Source organism: Vombatus ursinus, unplaced genomic scaffold (genome assembly GCF_900497805.2).
Source record: "Vombatus ursinus unplaced genomic scaffold, bare-nosed wombat genome assembly UNPS02014816.1, whole genome shotgun sequence".
In the NCBI taxonomy this organism is placed as follows: Eukaryota; Metazoa; Chordata; class Mammalia; order Diprotodontia; family Vombatidae; genus Vombatus; species Vombatus ursinus.
This window is the reverse complement of record NW_020954594.1, coordinates 5,693,455-5,715,518: the sequence shown is the minus strand read 5'-3', so window position 1 is coordinate 5,715,518 and position 22,064 is coordinate 5,693,455. Positions and strand designations below refer to the sequence as shown.

Sequence of the window (22,064 nt, the reverse complement as noted above, 5' to 3'; positions counted from 1 at the left end):
ACAAACTTTCAATATAGTTTATTTCCCTTGTGATTACAAAGTTTATTTTATACTTCTGGAATTATTTTTCTGAGAAAGGGTCCATTAAAAAAGGTTAAGATTCCGTGGATTAGATTATCTCTTATTGATATTTCTTCTAATTCCACTACTCTGAATCTCTCAAACTGGGGAACCTTTGTATAGCAGTCCAAACCCTTCAGTTTCTGGAACAAAGTGGATAGAGAGGGCTCTGGGGAGGCAGAGACCATTTAGAGTTGGTCCCGACTGTTCCTAGGACCTTCTTTAGCTTTGGCTACAGACACTCTGCTAATTAAATTCTTTTCCCTCTTCTGTCCTGCATCTGTCCAGCAGCTTCCTGTCACAATGCCACAGACAGCCAAACCCAATTACCTTTCCATCAGAATGTAAGCGTCTTGGGGACAGGGACTGTTTCACTTTAGTCTTTTGTATGTCTAGTGCTTATGATGCCTGGCACATCATAAGACAAGCTAATAAATGTTGATTGAAATGTACACATTTGCTGTAATTACCAAGTATAAGCCGAGACCAAAATCATAGATCACCCTTTTCTATGCCCAATTTGGGACAGAGATGTCTCCTCCACCCCAACCTCCACCTTCAGAAATTTAACTAATGCCCTTGTTCTCATTATCACCAAATGAGCTACTGAGTTTAGCTTGGGTAACTTTGGGTGACATCAATTTGTATTCATTTCTATGACTACTATTCACTTTAAGTCTGAGAGAAGACTGCTCTGCTCCTGCCAGTGCCTCCCCATGGTGCCAAGCTTGGGGCTATGCCCATAGTAAGTGCTAAGCCCAGGGTATTGGGCACCTCCTGAGGTCTTGGCACTCACTGTTCATAAGCTGGAATCTCTCTTGGTCATGAAGCTGACTTAAGAGCTCTTTTGTGAAGGACTCTGCCAAGATGTCATGCCCTAGCCACTGGCTAGGTGAACTTGAAGAAAAAAGACTTGGGTCCAAGACTCCTGGAAGGCACAGCCTAAGAGAAGCTAAGTCATCACATGAAAAGAATGACAGCTTTAGAGTCAGAGGAGCTGGGTTCAAATTCTGATTTTTAGCACTTACTGTGTGTGCGTGACCTTCACTAAATCATCTTAGCAAAGATTTTGTTTCATCTCTCTCAACCTTAGTTTCCTCATTTGTAAAATGAGGATGTTGGTCTAGATACGACTGGCCTCTTAGGATCCCTTCTAGATTTAAAGTTATGTTCCTATGAGGAACCATGTATGTGCTCTAGGGGACTAAGAGTGAAAGAACTATGCTAGGAAACCTTCAGACTCAGGTCTGGACAACAGCAAGAGCAAAATAAGGAGGGGTGGGGGGAGGCTACGATCCAGTTTTTCTTGGCCTCACCTAGAGACGTCTAAAATGGGAGGGAGAGATTCCAATGCCAAGCAGCTGCCAGAGTCCTCAGGAAACAGCCTGCCCTGGGCCAAGGACACCCCAAACCAAATCACGATTTTTGGGGGAGGTTGATCTTGAAAACTTAAGATGGAAGAAAATGGTACACACAAGACAACAGAATTTGTTTTAAACTCTTTATTTATAAAAAAGTACATTTTTTTTCCTCAGTACATTTTTACCCATAATTTTTTTATACAAAGGGGGAACAAACACCCCGCTCAATAGTCAGAATTGAGAATCTGGCGGGCCCATCCCCTGATAATGCTTCACTCAACCAAAGAAATAAGGGAGAGGAGAGAGGAAAAAAAGGCAGCTCATTACAATCTTGGGCAAGGAGGGGACTTCTCCTTGATTTTTTTCTTAAAAAAAAAAAAAAAAAAAGTAACAATAACAACAACAACAACACAAAAACTCCACTTAAAACACATATCCTCACTCCCTCACCCAGCTCTCCTGGGTTTCCCATCTGAGCCATCAAAAGCATCAATATTGAGGAATCCAAACTTGGACTCTTTAAAGAGTTTCACTTAGTCCAACTTGCTACTCAGCTCCTAGATGCTGGGGAGTGGCGGGATTTAAGGGGGGTGGGAAGGAGATACCTTCTCCGTATTAGTTCCATGGGGCCAGGAAAGACACGACCAGCTATCCAGGCCTCATTCACACGAAAATGTCCTTACTCTGATTGGATGGGATGTCAGAGGAGGGTGGACTGGAGAAGACATAAGGGATTCCCAGGATCACCAAACCAAAGGGGCTTCCCATATCCCTTATCTCTCCCCCTCCAACCCGACAATGCTTTGAGAAAAGGTCAGGACCTGGGGAGGGTCTTTCTCGTGACCATCCTCCCTCCTTTCCTACGCATTCTCAGGACACAGTCTCTTCACTGGGAGCACCCATGTGACCCCCGTCACCTCTTTGTGCTTGGCTCACTCCTTCTTTTCCCTAGCGACAGCATTATTAGCTCTCTGGTTCTTACTTGGGACAATTATTGCACATGTGACTTGGGCAGGGTGGGGGGGAAGCAGAGAGTAACAGTGCCTGGTTTATTGGGACCCCTGTCTCTTTCTCCCAGTACCCCTTGAAACTTGGTCACCTTTTGACTTGAGATCAGAAAGGCATTCCCCCTACAGTGCTTCATTCAAGCAAGATCAAGCCTACCCCTCTTGGCGAGAGGGGTGTGTGGGTATGTATGTGTATGCATATTTGCAAGTTGCCCATGTCTGAGCGTGTATACAACTGGACTTGTGTATATGTACCTATACATGTGATGTGGACATGTACACCTACGTGTGTCTGTGTGTGGAGTGTCAGCACAAGCATTAGGTATCTGCTATGTTTGTATGTAGCTGCTGTGGGGTCTGATAAAAGGAAGGGAGCTCAGATGGATTTTGTGGTGGAATAATGTTATCAAAACCTGTAATCAAATAAGGGAAGGGAGAACAGTAGATGGCATGGGGGTGACCAGCAGGAAGCAGCCGGGGTGGCTGTTGCACCAGTCCTAGCTAGGAAGCCTAATTCTCACTGTATTTCTCTGCTATCTATCCTTCCCAATAGGCTGGGTATCTATGGTGTCACTGGGCATCTCTCCTGTGAGGTGGCATAGCCCAACTATGCCATAAGGGGGGCTGGGACCCTCTTCCGCTTGTCCAACCCTAGCACCCTGCCTGGTCCTCATCCATCTGAGAACAAAGAAATGATGCCAATCTTCATGTCTACCCAGGGAGTTCCTGGCAATGGAGGGTCAAAAAGGACTTGAGGAGATGGCCACCCCAGTGTCCTTGGTCCTCTTGAAGGCTGTAATGGTGGGCTACCTGGGGAACAGCTGCTGGGTCCGGGAGAGGGGAATGCCTTGACACATCCCTTATGTGCTGTGCTCTTTGTGCTTTGCTTTGGGAGGGGGAAAGGAAAGAAAAAAGGAGAGAAACACTAGGGTTTGGTTGGACACTGTTTACCAGTGGGTAGAAAGAGCAGGGAGAGCCATTTGACTCTAGGATTCCAGAAGGTGCCAGATTGGGAGAACAGGACTGAGAACAGACTGGGGTGGAGGAATTAAGGAAAAAAGGAACAGTTTTAGCAGGCCTTGGCTCCTTTCTGGATAGAACAAACAGACAAAGCAGTTGGTCGCTGAAGAGGATGCAAAGTTGAGGTGGGCCAAGGGTGACAGGGTATAATAAAGAAGGAATCCCCTGCTCTTTGGGAGTGGGGAGGAGGAAAAAGAGAGTACTAATACTGCTGAGGGAGATAGCATCTGGGTTGGACTCCCTGGGTCCAGTCCCAGGGCTGTTCCTGACCCTGCCATGGTTGAAGAGGTCTCAGGATTGCCCTGACCCATCTTCCCCATACCAGACTTGCAAGAGAAGGAAGGGCCAGCCATGGGGTCAGCATGGCTTGAGACTTCTGCTACATGGCTACTGGGCTGCCCACTAGGAGGGTTAGGATAGGGTTCTAGTGGTCAAAGGCTTTGGGTTAGGATCACTGCTCAAGTACCTGCAGGCAGGTTGAGGGGGTCAGAAGTTGGCTGGAAAACTCACCCATGTTCAGAGATGGTGGGATGAGAGCAGGACCAGGGCAAAGAGGGTGAAGGAAGTCTCTGTAAAGTAGCAGCACCTGGGTGAGAGGATGGCTTTCTGGGTAGTATCATAGGACCCTAAGGTTTAGAGCAAGAAGAATTCATCTAGTTTTTACAAGTGAGGAAACTAAGGCCCAGTTATAGGTTGCCTAGGTCTCTACAGTGGCATCTGGTATAGGGGAAATAAGCAAATGGTAAGAGGTTGCCTGAATGCATGCTCTCCAGGATGCCTCCCCCACCCCAAACAATTGCCTATCATTCCATAGAACCACTCTCTCTCTCTAGTTATGGCCCTTAGTTGGATCAAGTGGGACCCAGAACTCTGAGTAGGAGTGGGAATTGTTGGTCAGACAGCATTTTCAATCCTCTCTCCCTGACACCTGTCTCTGGTGCTCTTTGTGGAAAGGGACTTCACTGTCAGAAGCAAAGGGGGAAGAGTCAAGTCCCTCTTGAATTTTCTCTTCCCATGCTCATCACTCCAAATTTAGGGACAGGACACTGGGCTTAGGGAGAGGGAAGGCTGCTGAGAAGTCCCCCTTCCCTCTGAGGGCTGAGGGGATTGAGGCACTTTGAACTTGGAGGGGAGGCAGAGGAAGGAGAGAATTCCCTCTGTGCTGAACCCTTTCTTTCTTTCCATTTACAGGTAGGGAAACCAGGGAGCCAGGGACCAAGGGGGGCTGCGCATTAATCTGGATGCCTTCTCCATAGTCCTCCTTTGGTAGAAGAACACCATGAAATCTGAGGGCAGGAAGGACAGTGGAGGTGGTAAACAACAGAAGAGAAACTCTCCACGGCTTGAACTCAGGAATCCATCTGCCCCCCTTCCCCTTTTTATTAAACGTTGTTACTTCATTAGTATTGACTCGCATATGGTATAACATCAATCTGTGCTCTTCAGAGTTTTATACAGTGCCCTATGTAAGAGTTTTTTACCAACTCTTCTTTCCTCTCCCTACACACACACACACACACACACACACACACACACACACACACACAGCATTTCTTCACCTTTAAATCCCTACATAATTTCATTCTATATTGAAAGCCCCTAGGGCCACCTCCTCTGAAGATCTGGGGAGCAAAGTTGGGTTTGGCTGTGTATGGGGACAGAAAGAGAGAAAACCAAGAAACTATCAGCACCTTAGACAGTAGGATGGGCTGGGACTAAGACACAAAGGTCTTGGAATTCGAGTGTAGGCTGGTCTAGACAGGTGGCCCCATATTAGGGTTTTATCTGATCTGATCATGTTCAGATCTTAGTTTTTCTTTGAGAGGCTTCTTTCCCCAACTCACTCAGCTGGGGATGATCCCCAGTTTTCTGGGGGAAGATACCCTGAATTGGGGGTAAGGAAGAGAAGTGGCCATACCCTGGGCAGTGTCCACCTGGAGTGAAGCTCATAGCTGAGGGTAATAGATATGGTGCTCCTGTAAAGGCCAGAGAAGAAATCACAATGGTAGGCATATATTTTGTGTGTGTGTGTGTGTGTGTGTGTGTGTGTGTGTGTGCGCGCACGCGCGCGCATGCGCTGGAGTCTAAGAGAGCAATCAAATCATGGCTAACCTAACCTTTTGTTAGGCAATGAGGAAAAAAAATGCAAAATATACTGTGACCAGTGCAGGCGTTACATTATCAGTCAACAACCCATATTTTTCTTATTTAAATGGTATCCTTGGAGGCAACTGTCCTATCCCATCACTTTGCTTCCTCTAATCCTTCATCCCTCCCATCTGGATGAGTCAGGGTGGTCTACAATCATCCATTCTCTCTAGCTAAATCATGGTAGGTTGAAAGAGGAAGGTGGTCCTAGGTTCACCCATCCTAGGAAAAGGGAATAGCATTGGGGAAGGAGAGGTGGGATGGGCTTCTTCCAGGGGAGCCCTCCCCCTCTATAAAGAAAAAAAAAATGAGGACAACATATAAACAAATTCCAGTGTTTGGGGACAGGGGATAAGGGAAATGGCTGGGTACCATTGCCCCCTCATATCCCAGACAACAAGACATGAACAGGCTCCATATACACGGGGCAGATAGTAGTCAAAAGAAAGTACAGGAACACCAAAGCCACAGTCGAACACAACACCACAGGAAGTGGGAGTAAGGGGTGAAGGAGGGGGTAGGGAGTGGAAGGCAGTCATCCAGGAAAGAGTTAAAAAATAAAGTAGCCCCCTGCCCCAGCTTGATTCTTCCCCCCATGTACCTTGAGAGTATAGGAGGGGCTTCAGGGTGGGGCACTTGAGTCTCTGTTGAGCTCCTCGGGGACTCGGGGGCTGGGGTCGTGCGGGTGAGGGGGGAAGGGAGCGGGCATAGAGGCGGGGCTACACGTACCACTCTTTCTTGGAAATGAAAGACCCGTCATTCTGAGAAACCATGTTCTCAGCCAAGTCCAGCTGCTCAGGGTCATACTGATAGCCAAGAGTCCGGTCCCCATAACCGTCAGATCGAGCCTCAGCCTCGTCCACGGTAAAGTAGGGTCGCTTGACGTCCTCATCAAACTTGGGGTGTGGGGGCCCGACCTTCCTCTCACCCCCACCCACTTCCTCCTCTTCTTCCTCATAGCTGCTCCCCCCCCAGTGGGCCAGCCTTCTTCTCATCATCTGAGTCGTCGGGGTACTGGAGGTTCTGGGCCATGGGTGGGTGGTGTTGTGGAATGCCCGCCTTGCTATAGCCATTGCCGTAGACATGCTTCTTGGTACTGTAGTCCCCCTTGAAGGTGTGTCGGCGCCGGCGGAAGTAGACCACAAGCACCAACGCCACAAACAGCACCAGGATGATGCCCCCCACCACGCCCCCAATGATGGGCGTGGGGACGCTGGACCCAGATCGCTTGTCGTGTTCGGTTGGAGACGGGGTGTAGGGAAACTCTGGGTAAGGAAAAGACACGGAAGGGGGACAGCGTCAGTCTCTTTCTGCCTCTCAGGGCTTCTGGGGGAAGGATTTGGGTGGGAGTGGGAGCATAGGGAGGGAAAAGCCAGGAAGGGGGTGGGAACTGGGGTGGGGGAAGTCCTCCAAGAATGTGGCTTCCTGTGGCTTAGCCTGGTGACCTTAGGCTTCCCCCATCCCTAAAATGGAGGGATCTTGGGATCCTGACACCTGTTAGCTTCCTGTCCTTCACCATGTCCCAAGCCCTGTTGGGTAATTTGTAACCAGAGCAGGAGAGTGACAGAAGATGGTGCCCATGGCATCTTTGAGCAACCCTGGCTAATTACTCAGAAACAATACCAGCCCAATTCCCTCGCCTGAGCCTCACCTACAAACCCCAATTCCTATTTTCTCAGAATCTGATGTGTTTTAGAGGATGATGCTTCCTCCATGCATATATTTTTATATAATTGTCTTGTGAGAACAGACTACGTTCCAGACACTGTAACTAGCTCTCCCCGGCTTTGAAGAGGACTGGTGGGTGCCAGGCTATTCTCTAGGTCAAGGAGAAAAGGGATTCTCAGGTGTCAGGACATAAGGCTGATGCTGTACCCATGCCAATGGCCTGGGGGAGAAGGTAGGTCTGGGAGTGGGGGCAACAGATGGCAATGTACAGAAGCCCAAGAGGAACACCACTGGCTCTCTGGATGGAGGTTTGCCCAGATCAGATGGTGCTGAGCAACCAGGCAGCTAAAACATAGATGAGATGAGGATCTGGAGCAGGAAGAGGCAAGGCAAGAAAGGAGTCAGCATTAGGGGGTGGAGAGAAGTGTCTGTGCACAGAAAGATGTGTGTCTGACCTCGGGGCATTCATGGTGATATCAGCCCAGACATCAGCTACCTGAACAGAAGAAGCTACACCCTAGACATCAGATCTCCTTGAAAGAAACAATTATAGAGAGGTATTCTCTGAAGAGTAACACCGGTTGAGTGTTGGGTACACTGAGGTTTCACAGAAAGCAGGGCAGCCCAGATTTGAACCAATATGGCACACGCATGAAAACATGTACATGCATGAAAACATTTGCACATGTACTCACACAGGACAATCTCAAAGATAGTGGGAAAGTAGAGTGTTGGACTCACCATAATATCACATAATATTCCAAACTAGAAAAACTCCTGGAGATGCTGTGTTGTGTGACTATGGGCAAAGCTAGCCTTCTTTCTAGGCCACAGTTCCCTTAATTGCAAATCGAGGGGGTTGGATTAGCTAAGCTCTATGGTTCATAACATCACATACTCAAAAGTCCTCCTTTTACAGATGAGAAGCCTGAAGCCCAGAGGTTAAGTGACTTGCCCAGGGTCAAATGGTTCATTCACAGCAGAGGTGAAGTTGGAACAGAGACACTTTGGCTCCAAATGCAGGATTCTTTCCACTATCGTGACTGGATTGCATAGTTTAGTGCACTTATAAGGCAGCTTACGTGTTGGAAAATTGGAGTTTCTGGTAGGCAAACATCCCTGGGAGCTCATATACCTATTCCCAAGTTGGTCAGAGTGGGGGAGGAGGGGAAGAGAGGAGAAAAGATTGGGGTAGGGGGGACCGCGGGCAGCATATGTGTGTGTGAGAGCACAAGAAAATGCTCGAGACAAAGACAGGTACAACTATGTGCGCATTGCAAAAATACACTGGTCTACATGACAAAAAAACAACAAAAACCTGCATGCGTGCTGGTTACATGTGTACCTCCTTGGCCCCAAACACTGCCTCCTGTGCTTAGGTTCATAAGAAGGAGAAAGAACAGGAGACAGGTGGAACTAGTCCATTGAGAGGGCTGGTTATCTACAATCACTCTCCAAACACAGACCATCTCCCCGAGTCTACCCTGAAAATCACCCCCACCCCCTTATCCCCTGCCCATGCCTAGTATGCTCCTCTCGTGTTGAGGCTGAGAGAAGGTTACACTCTAACAGATGAAAACAGCTGGTGTCTTTGGTTGGCTAGGGTTGAGTATGGGGGAAGGAAAGCTTGCAGAATCCCAGAGGGAGTGTCTGTACTGAAGGTCTGGGCAGAGTGATGGGAAGGGGCTGAGGGAGACAGAGAGAGGTGGAGGGGGGGGCGGAAACTGGAGAAAGGGAGGGAGAAAAAGAGGAGGGGGGGAAAGAGGATGAGGAGAAGGAGGGAGGGAAGGAGAGACAGAGAGAAGGGGGAAGGGAGGAACAAGTACAAGGGAAGAGATGAGGAAGGCAAAAAGAAAGATGAGGCAGTGAGTAGTGATGGAGTCACCAGCTCGTGCCCATAAAGCACAGCAGTGGCTGATTGCATGGCTGCATTACCTAGGACGGTGAACAAATGCTCCTTCTTGCCTTAATTCCTCTTCCCCAACCCCTTGCTGGGTCACCCTTTGGTATGGTTCCATTGTGGACAGAAGAGTGACTCCATATGCTAGTATTTAAAACTAGACAGGACTTTCTTAGAGACTTTTGCCTGACCTCCTCACCAACCTTCATTTTACAGTTAAGTCCCCAAGACATGAAGATAATAGACAAGAGTCAGCACTTGAACCCAGGTCCCCTGACTCCAATGCTTTTTTCCCCCACTGCACCACAGTAGGTTCTGGGACAAAAAGGGCTCAGAGGGAGTGGGAGAGCAGAAGCTGGGAGGAGAAGTCATTCAAGAAGGGCAGGGTCAAAGGCTGCTGCTCTAAGAAAGGGTCACAGCAAGGTAGACTGGCGGCCATTCCTAGCACCACCACTGGGTGGCTCCTGAGACCAGCACTGGCCTCAGCAGCCCTGGTATAGAGCAAGGAGAAAGCCTAGGTCATGGGGAGCTAAGTCTGCAGGTCTTCAGTTTTGGCAGTGGAGAGACAACAGGTTGATCTATATCCAGAGGTTTCAGAACACCAGGGCTTCTCTCCCCTTTCACTCTATTACACAGAACAGAGCAGGTACATTGTGAAGTCTAGGTGCTTCTGACCCCTGAGGTTGGGGCAAGGGGGATTGGAGCCAGCCTTTTCCCCTCTTTTGCCTTCCCAGCATTTCAGTAAGAGTACTTATTCATTTCCCCTATATCCTGGTCTTACTGACTGATTATTCCCATAGCAGAGAGGGAAACAGGGAAGATGAACTTCTTTGCCCCAGCTCAGTCTCAAGAGTAGAAAGGGCGCCAGTCAGGAGACCTGAGGTCTAGCCCCATTTGTGTTAATGTTAGCTGCACAACCTTGGGAAAGTTGCTTAACCTCTCTGAAATTGTTTCCTTGTCTGTAAGATGAGGGGATTGCACTTGGTCTCAAGATCTGAACTCTATTTCCCAGTGAGTTCTCACAAAGTGGGAACAGCCTCAGACATCCTGCAGAACAAACAATCATTTCCTGGTAAGCATCTCCGATGAGGAAATGCAGTGGTGATAAGAGCCCCATTCCCACTGCCTACTGTTCTCAGGAAAAACTGCCAACAGTTGAGATGTAGCTGTCTCTCTGCTCAAAACCCTACAGCCAGCTCCCCCCTTGGAATGCTAGCCTGCCTGTCCCCTGTTCCCGGTCTCATGCCTCCCTCCTAGTTTCCCCTAGCTTCCTTCCCTGTCCCATTTAAAGCCCTGTTTATCAGATTGTGTACCTGCTCACCACCTGGAAGGGGAGGACTTTTTATGTGGGGCCAGAGAGGCAGGTGACAGGAATCCTAGTTCCTCCTGGACTAACCTCCAGGACCCCTTTTCTGCCTGGACCTCCACCATTTTCCCTCTCTACACCTGAACTCCCTCCTCCTCATTCATTCATTCATTCAATAAACATTTACTGAGTGCTTACTGTGTTGCGTGAAGGGCATAGCACTAGAAACTATGAGTGAAGGCAAGAAATAAAAGGTGGTCCCTGGCCTTAGGGAGCTTACAGTCTAGTGAAGGAGATAGGACATACATATATAATTGCTGAAATGCATATATGGTGCTTTACTGTTAGATCCTGTACCCAAATTCATGGACTTCTGAATCCACATGTAGAGCTCTTTCTACACCAGACAAATCACTACCGCTCTCTGGGCCTCAGTTTCTTCACTTGTAAAATGAAGGGGTTGATCTGGATGCACTCCAAGTCCCTTCCAGAACTAGTCTATGACTGTGCCATAGGCCCGATGAATACTGCAGACATTGAGTTCAGATGCAGGAGAGGTCTCTGTGGGTTGGGGTATCCAGGGAAGTCTTCAGGAAGGAGGTAGCATTTGAGCTGGGCCTTGAAGGACGTGGAGGACTTGTAGAGGCAAAAGATGGACAAATTCCAGGTGTAGACATCAACCATCATTCCACTGGGAAAACTACTAGTCTTGAGGTCTTGGTAACACAAGATGTTTTAGGGTTTTGGTTTTTTTTTTTCCTGCCTTTCTCTCCTTTCTGTTTCTACTGCTGGCTCCTTTCTTCTGGTTCACTAACTGGTTTTAGTTCTTGGTCGTCTGTTCTTCTTGGGTCTCTCTCCTTTCCCTTAGCGAATAGTTTCTCGGTCCCACAGTTTCGACGAGTATGTTTATTCCCCAGTTGTACATCCCTTCTTCCCTTACTTCTTAGCCAAGCTCCCTGTCTCTGCAGTTGCCTACAGCGTATCTTTGCCTGAATCCTACAGAGATTGATACTGCCTTAGTGTACCCCCAAACTCTATGTATCCAAAACTGAGCTCATGGCCTTCCCTCAGAAATCAGCTTCTCCTATTAACTTCCCCCTTTTCCAATACTACCAGCTATCTTAGCTGAAGCTCAAAATTACACCCATTCTTCAGCATGGGCAGGAGAGTGGAAAGTGTACTGGACTTCACATCAAAGAACCTGGGTTTGAAACCTACTTTGGGGGCAGCTAGGTGGCATGGTGAATAGAGCTTTGGCCCTGAAGTCAGGAGGACTGGAGTTCAAATTCAGCCTCAGACACTTACTAGCTGTGTGCCCCTGGGCAAGTCACTTAACCCCAATTGCCTAGCTGAAAAAAAGAAACCTGCTTCAATTACTTACTGCCTGTGTTGCCTTGGCAAAGTCCCCTTATCTCTCTAGGTCGGGAGAGATAGAAGGTCCCAGTTGTAGATCACATGACTTCTCCAGCTCCTACACACCACCTGTCACCAAATCCTGTTGATTCTTTCTTTGTAATGACCCTCCTATCAAGCGCTCATAACATTTAAGTCTTTTTACCCAAGTCGCCTCCCTACCCCCAGCCCCCAACCCCAACCCCAAGGTGTGCTGGGCTTAAAGTTTCAGTTTTATTACTTGCTAGCTGTACAACCAAATTGTTTAAATAGACTCTCTGAGTTTCATTTTTCTTACGTGTGAAATGGGGACAACAATACATGTTTTATCTATCTCAGAGGACTGAGGTGAGGAAAACACTTTATAAACCCCGAATAGCTCCATCAATGTGACCGCTGCCATATTCACCTTACTCATGTGCCATTCTGGTTTACCATTCCCTCACTTCAAAACCTTCAATGGCTTGAAACTGCCCATAAGATAAAGTCCGCCTGGCATTCAAAGCCCTTCATAATTCCATTCAACAAACATTTATTAAGTTATTACTGAGTGCAAGGCACTGATAACCACCTTAGTTACTCAGCTTCCATCTCCCCAAATCCCAAACATGAGCCCTCTGCCATAGCCAGGCCAGGATCCTCATTGTGCCCTAAACAGGCCAGCCTTTCACTCCTCTGCTCCCCACCAGGAATGCCCTTTTCCTTCTTTACCTTTTGAAATCCCCACCAACCTTCAGGTTTCTGTGGAGCCCCACCTCCTTTACATACAATTTTTCTAATCACTCCAGTCCACAATGACTTCCCTTTTCTCTGAACTCCATTAGAAGGTGATCTCTTTGAGGACAGGGACCATATTTCTACCTTTCCTACTCTTCCTAGTGCCAGGCATATAGCAGGTGCTTAATAAATGCTTTTTGTTAATGAAGTTGATGAAAATCATTAGTACTCATTTTGGTGCTTAGCTATGCCCTGTCCTGTATGGTTACTGAGCTGCTATATGTGCTCTCCCTAAATGGACTGTAACTGTATCTCACCTGGATATCTAGTCCACATGGGAGGGGGCCAATAATAAAGCCTTGATCTCTGCATGGAAACTCACAGTATCATATAGACACAAGAAAATATGCTGGAAGGAGCCCTTAGAGAGCCAATATCCTTTTGAGATAAGGTCACTGAGACCTAGGCAAATAAAGTGACTGGTCCAAGGTCACACAGGCTTGGACAGGAAGAATAAGATGGGTAGTACTATATTATAAAGCTATTCAGCTTTCTCCAGATCCCTCTGTTTCTTGTTAAGCCCTATGGGGGTGGGGGGAGGAGGCCTCCTTCTTGAGGACCTTTCAGGATAAGGAAGGTGGGCCTCTTGTCTAGCTAGCTGAGCAGCCAGCCTGGAGGCAGGGGAATGGCTCAAATGGCTTTCCAGTGAAAGTATTCTGACACTAGGGATCAGGCTATGCAGGGAGGAAGGCTTCCTCCATTCCCTCCCAAACAGAGAAGGCTTGTATGCTCAGGAATGAGGCATCCGCCTTTGCTGCTGCCTGACCCGACCCCCACCCCCTCTAGCCCTGCCAGCTGTCACATTCATCCAGTAGTTCCTGTCTCAATGCCAGCAGCAAAGCCCAGGGTTGGGGGAGGAGGGGCAGCAGCTGGGAGCAGCTACAGCAGGAACTAAGCTGAGGAAGTGTTTCTGCTGGCTGGCCAGAGCCCAGGTTACTGCCTCCGCTCCATGGGCCCTACACAGGGGAATCAAAGTCTGACTGACAGCTGGAGTGGTGTTGTGTTTTTTTTTTTGGGCAGGGGGTCAAGGTGAAGCAGGGTTGAGGCATGGTGGGAATAGTGCTGGGATTATAGCTCAAGGTAGAGAGTCTAAGCTTAGTATTTAGGGTAAGTCTGCTGTCAGAAGAAGGACCAGGGTTATTTCTTGGGTCCAATGATGGAAATGTTATGCTAGAAAGCTACAGGCTAGGGCAGCCCCGGGGAACTAAGGAGAAACTACATTTCCCAGCATGTAATGGGAATCTAGGGCTCAACCTCTCAGAAATAATTCCCACCATCCAGCTGTTGTAGCTGTGGTGCCTGTGTCCTGCCATCAGGAGGAAGGTGGGAGGGACACAGAGTCCAGCCAAACCTTAATCCTCCCTCTGAGTACACCACATACACTTTCATATATATATATATATATATTTATACACTCTCCTATGGGACCTGCACATGTTCACAGACTCACATTTGTTCACATCCAAACTCACATTTACTAGCACACATGGATACACAGACAAGTAATGATCACATACTTATCAAACAGAAGAGAACTGTTGAGAACCAGTCATGCTTTTGTTGAAGAGCTCAAAACCTCATGTACCTTATTCTCTTAACCCTCAACTGAAATCTTCCAAATGGAAAATATTAATTTAAATTTTTTAGAAAGTCTTCTAAATGGGGAAAGAGACTCAATATGTGGAGGAAGGGGGGATAATTATTCCTTGGGAGACAGAACTGGGGCCATGGGATGGGCCTCTCTTTGTCTCGTTGCTAAGAAGGGTATGAAAGGGGAGGTAAAAAAGCTAGAGAGGAGAAGTCAAGATACTTTCCCTTCCTCACCTTTAGCCCTCTGTTCGATAAATCCTTGAATCTTTCACTAGTTTTTCTTTAGGCTGATCAAATCCAAAAGATCCTGTACAATTATGACCCTCCTTCGTATCCCCCAGCTGGGGAAGGAGGATACAGAACTGGGGCAGGGACAGAGCATTTGTGATTGCTCTGGGACTACTTGGGCATTAAAGTCTTAGAATGACCATCTGTCACCTACTAGGGTCTCTGAGATGAGATTTCGCTTGATGGCCACTGGAAGGAATTTGGCTCTTGGTGTCTTTTTGCAGGTGATCAGAGAGTACTAGCCGATTTACCCTGTGGTAGAGGTATCATTGGGCCTGAGTTCTTTTTTATTGGTTAAAATGAGGGAGTGATAGGGTCTGTGGTTTCTCCAGGTCTGGAGCTATGAGTCTTCGATCTAACTCTGGGGAGACTGCCCCGGCCTGAATAAATCTAATCCTCACTGCCTATCCACACAGCCTGCTATGTGCTTCCCCTTCCGTCTCTTACCTTCTGCAATTTAAAGTCATTTACTACAACCCTTGATAGGAGAAGAGAACATGTATGTGTCTCTGCGTGTATTTTTAGGTGGGGAGAACCTGGGTACAGGACCATTAAGAGAAAGCATGTTGGCATGTGCTCACACACGCTAATGTGTAGCATCTGTGCCTGTGCACATGCTATGGTTATCGATGCTTTTTCATACATGTTCCCTTCAGCCTGATTCACCCCACGCAGTCTCTTCTCCCCTTAGCCACTTCACAGTTCCCTATACAGACATATACCACCCACCTCCCCAGGAGAGGCAGAAGAAACTATTACCAAGGTGGATGGCCAGAATCCAATATTAAATTTCCACTTATCCATCTCCTTCTGGCCAGCTCCCCAGCCCAACAGGGTGGCCAGGGCCCCCTAGCCCTGGAGAATGAATGCCAGCGTCACTGGGTAGGGGTTAGAGTGACTCTCCTTGGGGTGGGGGTGGGGCTGACTTACTCCACCTAGGGTGGCCAGTATGGCAGGTGCAGTCCTGTTTGCGGCAGACAGCTCTGGGAAGAGGTTTTTGTGGTCGTCTAACAATCCTGAAATTGCTTCTGAGCCCAGGAACAAACGTCCCTGTAATGGCTCAGCACGACCGGCTGAGTCCTCTTGAGCGGGGGCCTAATCAGCCCTTGGGGAGAGCTGGATAAACAGATCCTGGGCTCATGAATGATTCAATGAGGTTCAGCTTCCCCTCAGCTTGGCCTAACTAGGCAGCCAACAATCCTGTCACCCTTCACTGAGTCCCCAGACTGCACCCTTGGGGGCTGGGGGAAGAGACCTGCCTTCCTTACCCCTCCCCGCCACGTTGCCTCCAAAGCACCCAATTTCCCATTAGTGTCAGGGAAGTTGTGCTGTCTCCTGGCCAACTCTTCCCCTGAAAGCAGCTGTCTGGCATCAGTGACCCAATTATGGGCATACCCCTCTTCATCAAGATCACCAACAGAATTGCCACTACCATGATCAAGGCCATCATCTCCTCTACCATCAACCACCATAATTATCATTTCCATCATCTCTGTGAAGAGTGAGATGTTTCTCCTCTTCTTCCCCCACCCAAGTGTCACAAACCATCCCCACCCCCCAACTCCCACCCCAGGCAAAGCATCACCAGTCCCCCTATAACCATCACCGAGATAACCAATTCCCAACCTGATTCCATCATTTCCTCCCTGTTCCCTTTTTTTCTCATCTGTTCCTAGCCAAAGCTTTTGATCCTAACTTCAGAACCCTTTCCCTACTTCTCTTTTCCCTAGGCCCAGGGTTAAATTTTGCAGGTAATACACCAACTGACAGTAACCTACACAGCAGCCATGGACCCCTTATAATCCTGAGAGAAGCAAGAAACCAAACACCAAACAGAAGCTTCCGAGGTTGGACATCCAAAGCCATTTCCAGGAGACTTGTGGGTCCTGATGTTGGTCATTATCCCATAGTGGAGAGGGAAAATGGAGTGATAGTAAAATAAGTCAAGGCTGTTGGGTCTCCTCTACTCACTCCAACCATGCTCACTGATCTCCTAGTAGGCAGTTTCTGCAGAGGTACCAACAGAAGATTAACCAGGAGGGGAAAATTTCTTCTTTCTCTGAATAGGGAACTAAGGACAAGAATCTCCCTGGTGCCAGGAGAAAAGATCTCTTGTTGGAAAGAGTCCTTGTTGATCTCATCAAAAGCTCCCTTTCCCAGGTGCTTCTTGTATGGTCTCTTTTTTAGGAATAAGGACTTCTTCCCCTGCCAGACCTAGTCACACATAGCACTTGACCTCTTGCTTGGAGAGGAAGGAAAGTGTGGTTTTGCCCTGTCCCTTCTGTTCTCTATGTAGCCGGGAGTTGAAGCCACTAAGGCCCTAGACTTCTCTTGGGTCAAACAGCCTGGTCCAGGCATGGGGCAGTGATTTCTTTGGTGCAGGAGGATAGAAAGATGCTCATGGGGATAAAGGAGAGAGAAAGGCAACTTATGAAGGCTCCAAGGGCAGGGCAAGTTTCTGATCATACTGGGGACGGTTCCAGGGGTTCTTTGAGGGTTGATCTTTCTGCTTTTGTTGCCTGTGATACAAACCTACCCAACAAGGGAGTTCCCCACCAAACACTGAAAATAAAGCATCACTGCTCAGAGATAATCAGCCCTTGAGCTATTATTGCCCGAGTCCATTTTTGCCCCATCATCTTGTAGTAAATAACTTTAACAAAATCCCTGGGGATAATCCTGTTTTGGGATGCTTTGCCCCTAACTCTACTAAAACCACTCTGGGTTAGCCTTTCCTATCTGACCACCTTGACACAACATCCTTTTTATTCCACCAACTCGAGACAAAACTTCCTTTCTTGATTAGCATCTGTGTGGCATCACTTTCTGCCTAGAAGACAAACCTCCTGAGGTACTTTCTCTGCTAATTATTACCTGTATAACTCTGGGCAAGTCATTTAGCCTGGGCCTGAGTTTTCTCATCTGTAAAACTACCAGATTATAGATTAGGGGATCTCGAAGATCTCTTCACATCTAAAGCTGCTTTCTCTCAGCTGACCATGCACAGCCTACCATCTGATCGATACAACCAAAGCCAGATACTACCATTCACCTGGTGGCAGCTGCCAGAATTACAGGCATGCTGCCAAGAAGGAAACAAGGACCCTTTATAGATCAGGCTGTGCAAACCAGAACTAGGACAGAGGACTGTTAGCATCACACATGGGTTTTCTCTCAGCAGGACCTACAGGGAAATTCCAAACATCAGAACTTTGCCCTAGTAACTCACCCCAAAAGAACAAATGATTCTCCTCCTCCTCCAGCCTCCTTCACTATGCCTGACATTTCCCTCTCATCATTGACCTCAATCAAGCACAGAAGAAAGACAGCACAGTGGGGTTCACCAGAGCCCAGAGAGAAATAGAGATAGAGAGAGAGCATAAGCAAAGGTAGACAATAGCCCCATCTGTAGCTCTAGTTGAGAGACAAGATCCAAGGTCCTAAGGCTCAGGCCAAGCCTAGGGTACAAGCCATGCTGCCTTAGAAAAAGGGCCAGAAGAAGAGAGGTGAGGATGGGACTGGCGGGGGTAGAGGGCAGTCATAAGCTTCTTACCTGTGATATTGACCTCTACCATGCCTGAACGTGTGCCAATGGGATTGGTAGCTTCACATATGTAGGTCCCAGACAAACTATAGGTCACAGGCCCCTTGAAGAACAGGGTCTTGTTTTGGGTGTCCATACTTGAGGGGAGAGTGCCATTCAACCTGCAAGGGAAGGGATCAGGTGATCATTTCTCCACCCTTCCATCATGAGAAACGTTTTTTTTTTTCTACCTCCTTGACAGATCATTGTCACTTCTTTCTCTCAACTCTGATTAATCTCGCTTGGTTCCAGCTAAGAATAGAGAATGGTCCATAGAGGACACTCAATAAGTCTGTAGAATTGAATTGTTGTATCATCCCCCTATATATACCTACAATCAGCTTGTGCTCCTGCTAATGCGTTTTCCATTTTTTTTACATGTTGATTTGTCCTACCTCTCTCCCAATAGGCGGTGTCTCCCAAGGACAAGGATGATGTTTCTTCCAGTCCCCCCAGCTGTGATATACAGCGAATCTGGGGATGTTGCCTATTCCTTTGGTCACAGAGCTGATTTTGGGAAGCATGACATGCTTATCCAAGGACAAGTGGTACTATTATGTATCATTTTCCTTGTGATGGTTTAACATGACTGCTTTTGTGCCCTTTTAGATTTCCTTTTTTAGTCATCTCTGACAAGGATGTGCTCACCCTTCTAGCTACTTCTAACTACACCCTTCCAGCTTGTCTCTCCCATTAGCCTGCCCCTATTTCTCAGCCTTGATCCCCTACTGATTTTCTACAACTGAATCTGAGGTTGGGATCATCAGAACCTTGGGATGAAATGGGAGAAGGAAGAATATGAAGAGCCTGAACCCAGGTATCTAGCTTCCCATCCTCCTGACCTTATCTGTCTCCCTGTACTGCATGTCATGAAGACCAGAAATGAGGTGGTAGGGTAATTAATCTGAGCAGAGTTGAGATTTTTGAGGGAAATCCCAGAGAAACCAGGAAGTCTGATTATCCATCCTCTCCCCACCCTTTCCTCCTGTCAGCCTAGGAAAAGGCGAGAGTAAGCCCAGGAAAATACATGATTCTGACCACTTTGTAAGGCCAGCTTTCCTGGGGATGACTCAAAAAGAAATATTGGGGGTTAGGGCAGTCTGAGTCAAGTTGAATCACTGAACAAAAATGAAAACACATTTAGTATCCAACAGCAGGGAGACATGATAAAGGAAGCCTAATACTGGATGACCGACTTCACTGGAACACAAGACAAAAGAGTGAGGTCTCTCCCTTCTCTGACCTATACTAAGGTGATGCTTCTGACTTTTCTTTGAGGGTATGGTGTGGAACAGTGGCAAGAGTACAGCTATGGAGTCAGAAAAGATCTGGGTTTGAATTTCACCTCCAACACATGCTTGCTGCATAACCATGGACTGAGACTCTTCTCTGAATCTCTGTTTTCTCATCTGGAAAAGGGGACTGAATAACACCGGCTCAGAAGGTATTTTCAGATTGGATTGGATGGCCTTAGTGGTCCCCTCCAATGCTGAAATGCTATGATTCTGTGAAATCCGATAACATAGTGAAAGTGCTTCATAAACCCTAAAGTACTCTATACTTGTCAGCTATCATTAGTATTAATTATTCCTGTCTCCTTACATTCAGTGGAGTTCAGACAGAAACATTATTATTATCATCATCACTGCTGTCTCCCTCTCCTCATCTTTTCTGATAGAGTTCAGGTAGAAATGGTTCCAGGACAGATCACCACTCTGCAATTATTCTCTTCTGCTTAATGCTCTGTAGACAATTGTACCAGTGACTAAAATGACTCCTTTTGGTAACTGAATTAGCGTACTAGGATGAAGGCTGATCTCTATAGGCTCACAGAAAACATCTTTGAGACATCTCTAGTAGCAGAGAGGGATGGCATATACCTCCTCATCCTGTTCCCACCTGGTTGTAATTTCTTCTACTTGATCTCTGTTTTTAAAGAGTTTTGTTCTTTGTGGCTTGGAGATTTGGCATGGCAACCTGTGTTAATAACATTGTTCTTCAGGCAAGGTCCCAAAGAAGAAACAGGAGAAGACCCATTCCTCTGGAGCAGGAGAGGTTCATGGGTGTGGTATACTGCATATGTTTTCAGACCTTCTCAATGTATGATTTTGCTCAAATGGTTTTGTTATTTTTTTCCTCTCCTGTTTCTTTTAAAAAAACAAAAGAAAACATTATTTGTTATATAGGAGGGTTCTCTGGGAAGGAGTAGGGAGAAGGACACTGGGAGAAATTTTAACAAATCCTCATCTAGTTGCTACTTTTTTATGTTACTGATGTTGTTACTAAGACCCTACGGATTCTGCTTTTGATTCTTTATAACACAATACTCTTTTGTGTATGCTTGTAGATTTTTTCCCCTCATAATTAATAAGCCCTTGCTCACCTCACCCCATTGGGAGGAGACTAAATCTTGGGGTAGTAGTCTTAGTGTTAGCCCAAGGCTTGGGACAATGAAGCCAAGGAAAGAGAACTAGGAAATACTTACAGTTTCCATTGGTAGTGGGTGACTGGAGGGTTGGCATCACACTGGCAAGTGAGTTTCACATCCATTCGTTTCAGGTACCAGTTTCCATCAAAGCCCTCAATGGTCACCTCAGGTTCATCTGTGGGTTGGGGATGAGGTGGTGGAAAATGACGGGAGAGGTCAGGGAGGATGTGTTGGGGAGAAGAGGGCGTAGTGAAAAGAGGCAAAATTGAAGGGAACAGTAATGTAGTAGAATAGGAAAAGGGTATAGGAAATGTGGCGCGGAGAGGAAGAGGTAGAGAAACGGTATAGATATAGGTATAAAAAGGGAAATAGCAGGTTGATGGGGAGGAAGAGGGATAAATGAGAGAAGACAAGAGGAGAGAAGAAGGGAAGAAAAAAGAAGAAGAGGATGAAGGGAGGAGTATAGAAGGGAAAAAGAGAGTATGTGTGGATATACACACACAGAAAGAGAGAGAGGACAAAAAGGAAGATGGAAAAAAGAGAGGGTAAAAAAAGAAAGTCAAGAGGATAGAAGAGAGAAGGGGGGAACAAAAAGAAGGAAAGGATGCAATGGTAGGGAAAGAATTTGGAGTCAAGGAGAGAAGATAGCAGTTGCTCATTCACGATCATTTTCACCCACCAGCCCTGAGACTTCTCTCCCCTAAAGCCCCCACCTCCCTTTGTCCCACCTTCCCATCTTTTCTTTCCTCCTCTCCCTTCCCCTCCTCTTCTGTTTCCCTGGCTCACACTGCACATTGAGGGTGACACTCTCACTGAACCGGTCGAGTTGGTAGTTGACAACACAAGCCAGGGGCTGCCGATGGGCTTCTCGACTGGGCACTAGGCGGTATCGGCTGATAACTGTCACTGTGCCATTGGGGTGCCGGATCTCCTGGAATTCAGCTTCACCCTTCAGCCGGGTGTCCCATGAAACAGTACTGGGTGGTTTCCCATTGGCTGAGGTACAAGTGGCCACCAGGACCTTTTCTGTCTGGCCAGTCCTGGCTGTCAGGGTTTTCTTTGTCCCTTCCATCCAGTTTGTTGGTTTGGCTGCCAGGAAATAAGACAGGACATGATGAGAGCCCCCAGTCCCTCTCTTGCCTACCCTTTACCCACTCTGATTTTTCCTCCCACTAATCAGGTAGAGAAGAACATAGAAGAGACAATCTAAGTACAAAGAAAAAAGCAATCCCTACTCTTAAGGACATTCCAAGAGGGAAGACAAGTAGGAGACAAACAAGTATATACAGAATAAACATGAAGAGACTAAATACAAAATGAATACCAAGTAGGATCAACAGAATGTTGTTTGGGAAGGAAAGCATGGATCAGGTGGGGGAATCCAAGAAGCTCCATGTGGAAGGTGGTACTTGAGCCATACCTTGAAGGAAGAAAGGAATTCTCTGAGGCAGAGGTGAGGAAGGGGAGCACCCCTAGCAACAAAGGACAGTGAGTGCAAAGGCATGGAGGTGGAGAAACAGAGGGCAAAATGGTTTG

The 22,064-nt window shown here is 47.2% G+C and overlaps 1 protein-coding gene across 1 annotated transcript in view; it reads right to left on the bottom strand.

Annotated features, from left to right (window-relative positions):
• Positions 1-2,427: 2,427 nt before the first annotated feature.
• NECTIN1 (nectin cell adhesion molecule 1) overlaps positions 2,428-22,064 on the bottom strand; it is a 101,224-nt gene continuing 81,587 nt past the window's right edge. The window contains 5 exon segments of the mRNA XM_027835494.1: positions 2,428-6,567; positions 6,569-6,861; positions 18,071-18,222; positions 20,586-20,703; positions 21,315-21,617. Of these exon segments, the coding sequence (XP_027691295.1) occupies positions 6,316-6,567; positions 6,569-6,861; positions 18,071-18,222; positions 20,586-20,703; positions 21,315-21,617 (1,118 nt within the window). The 3' untranslated portion in view covers positions 2,428-6,315.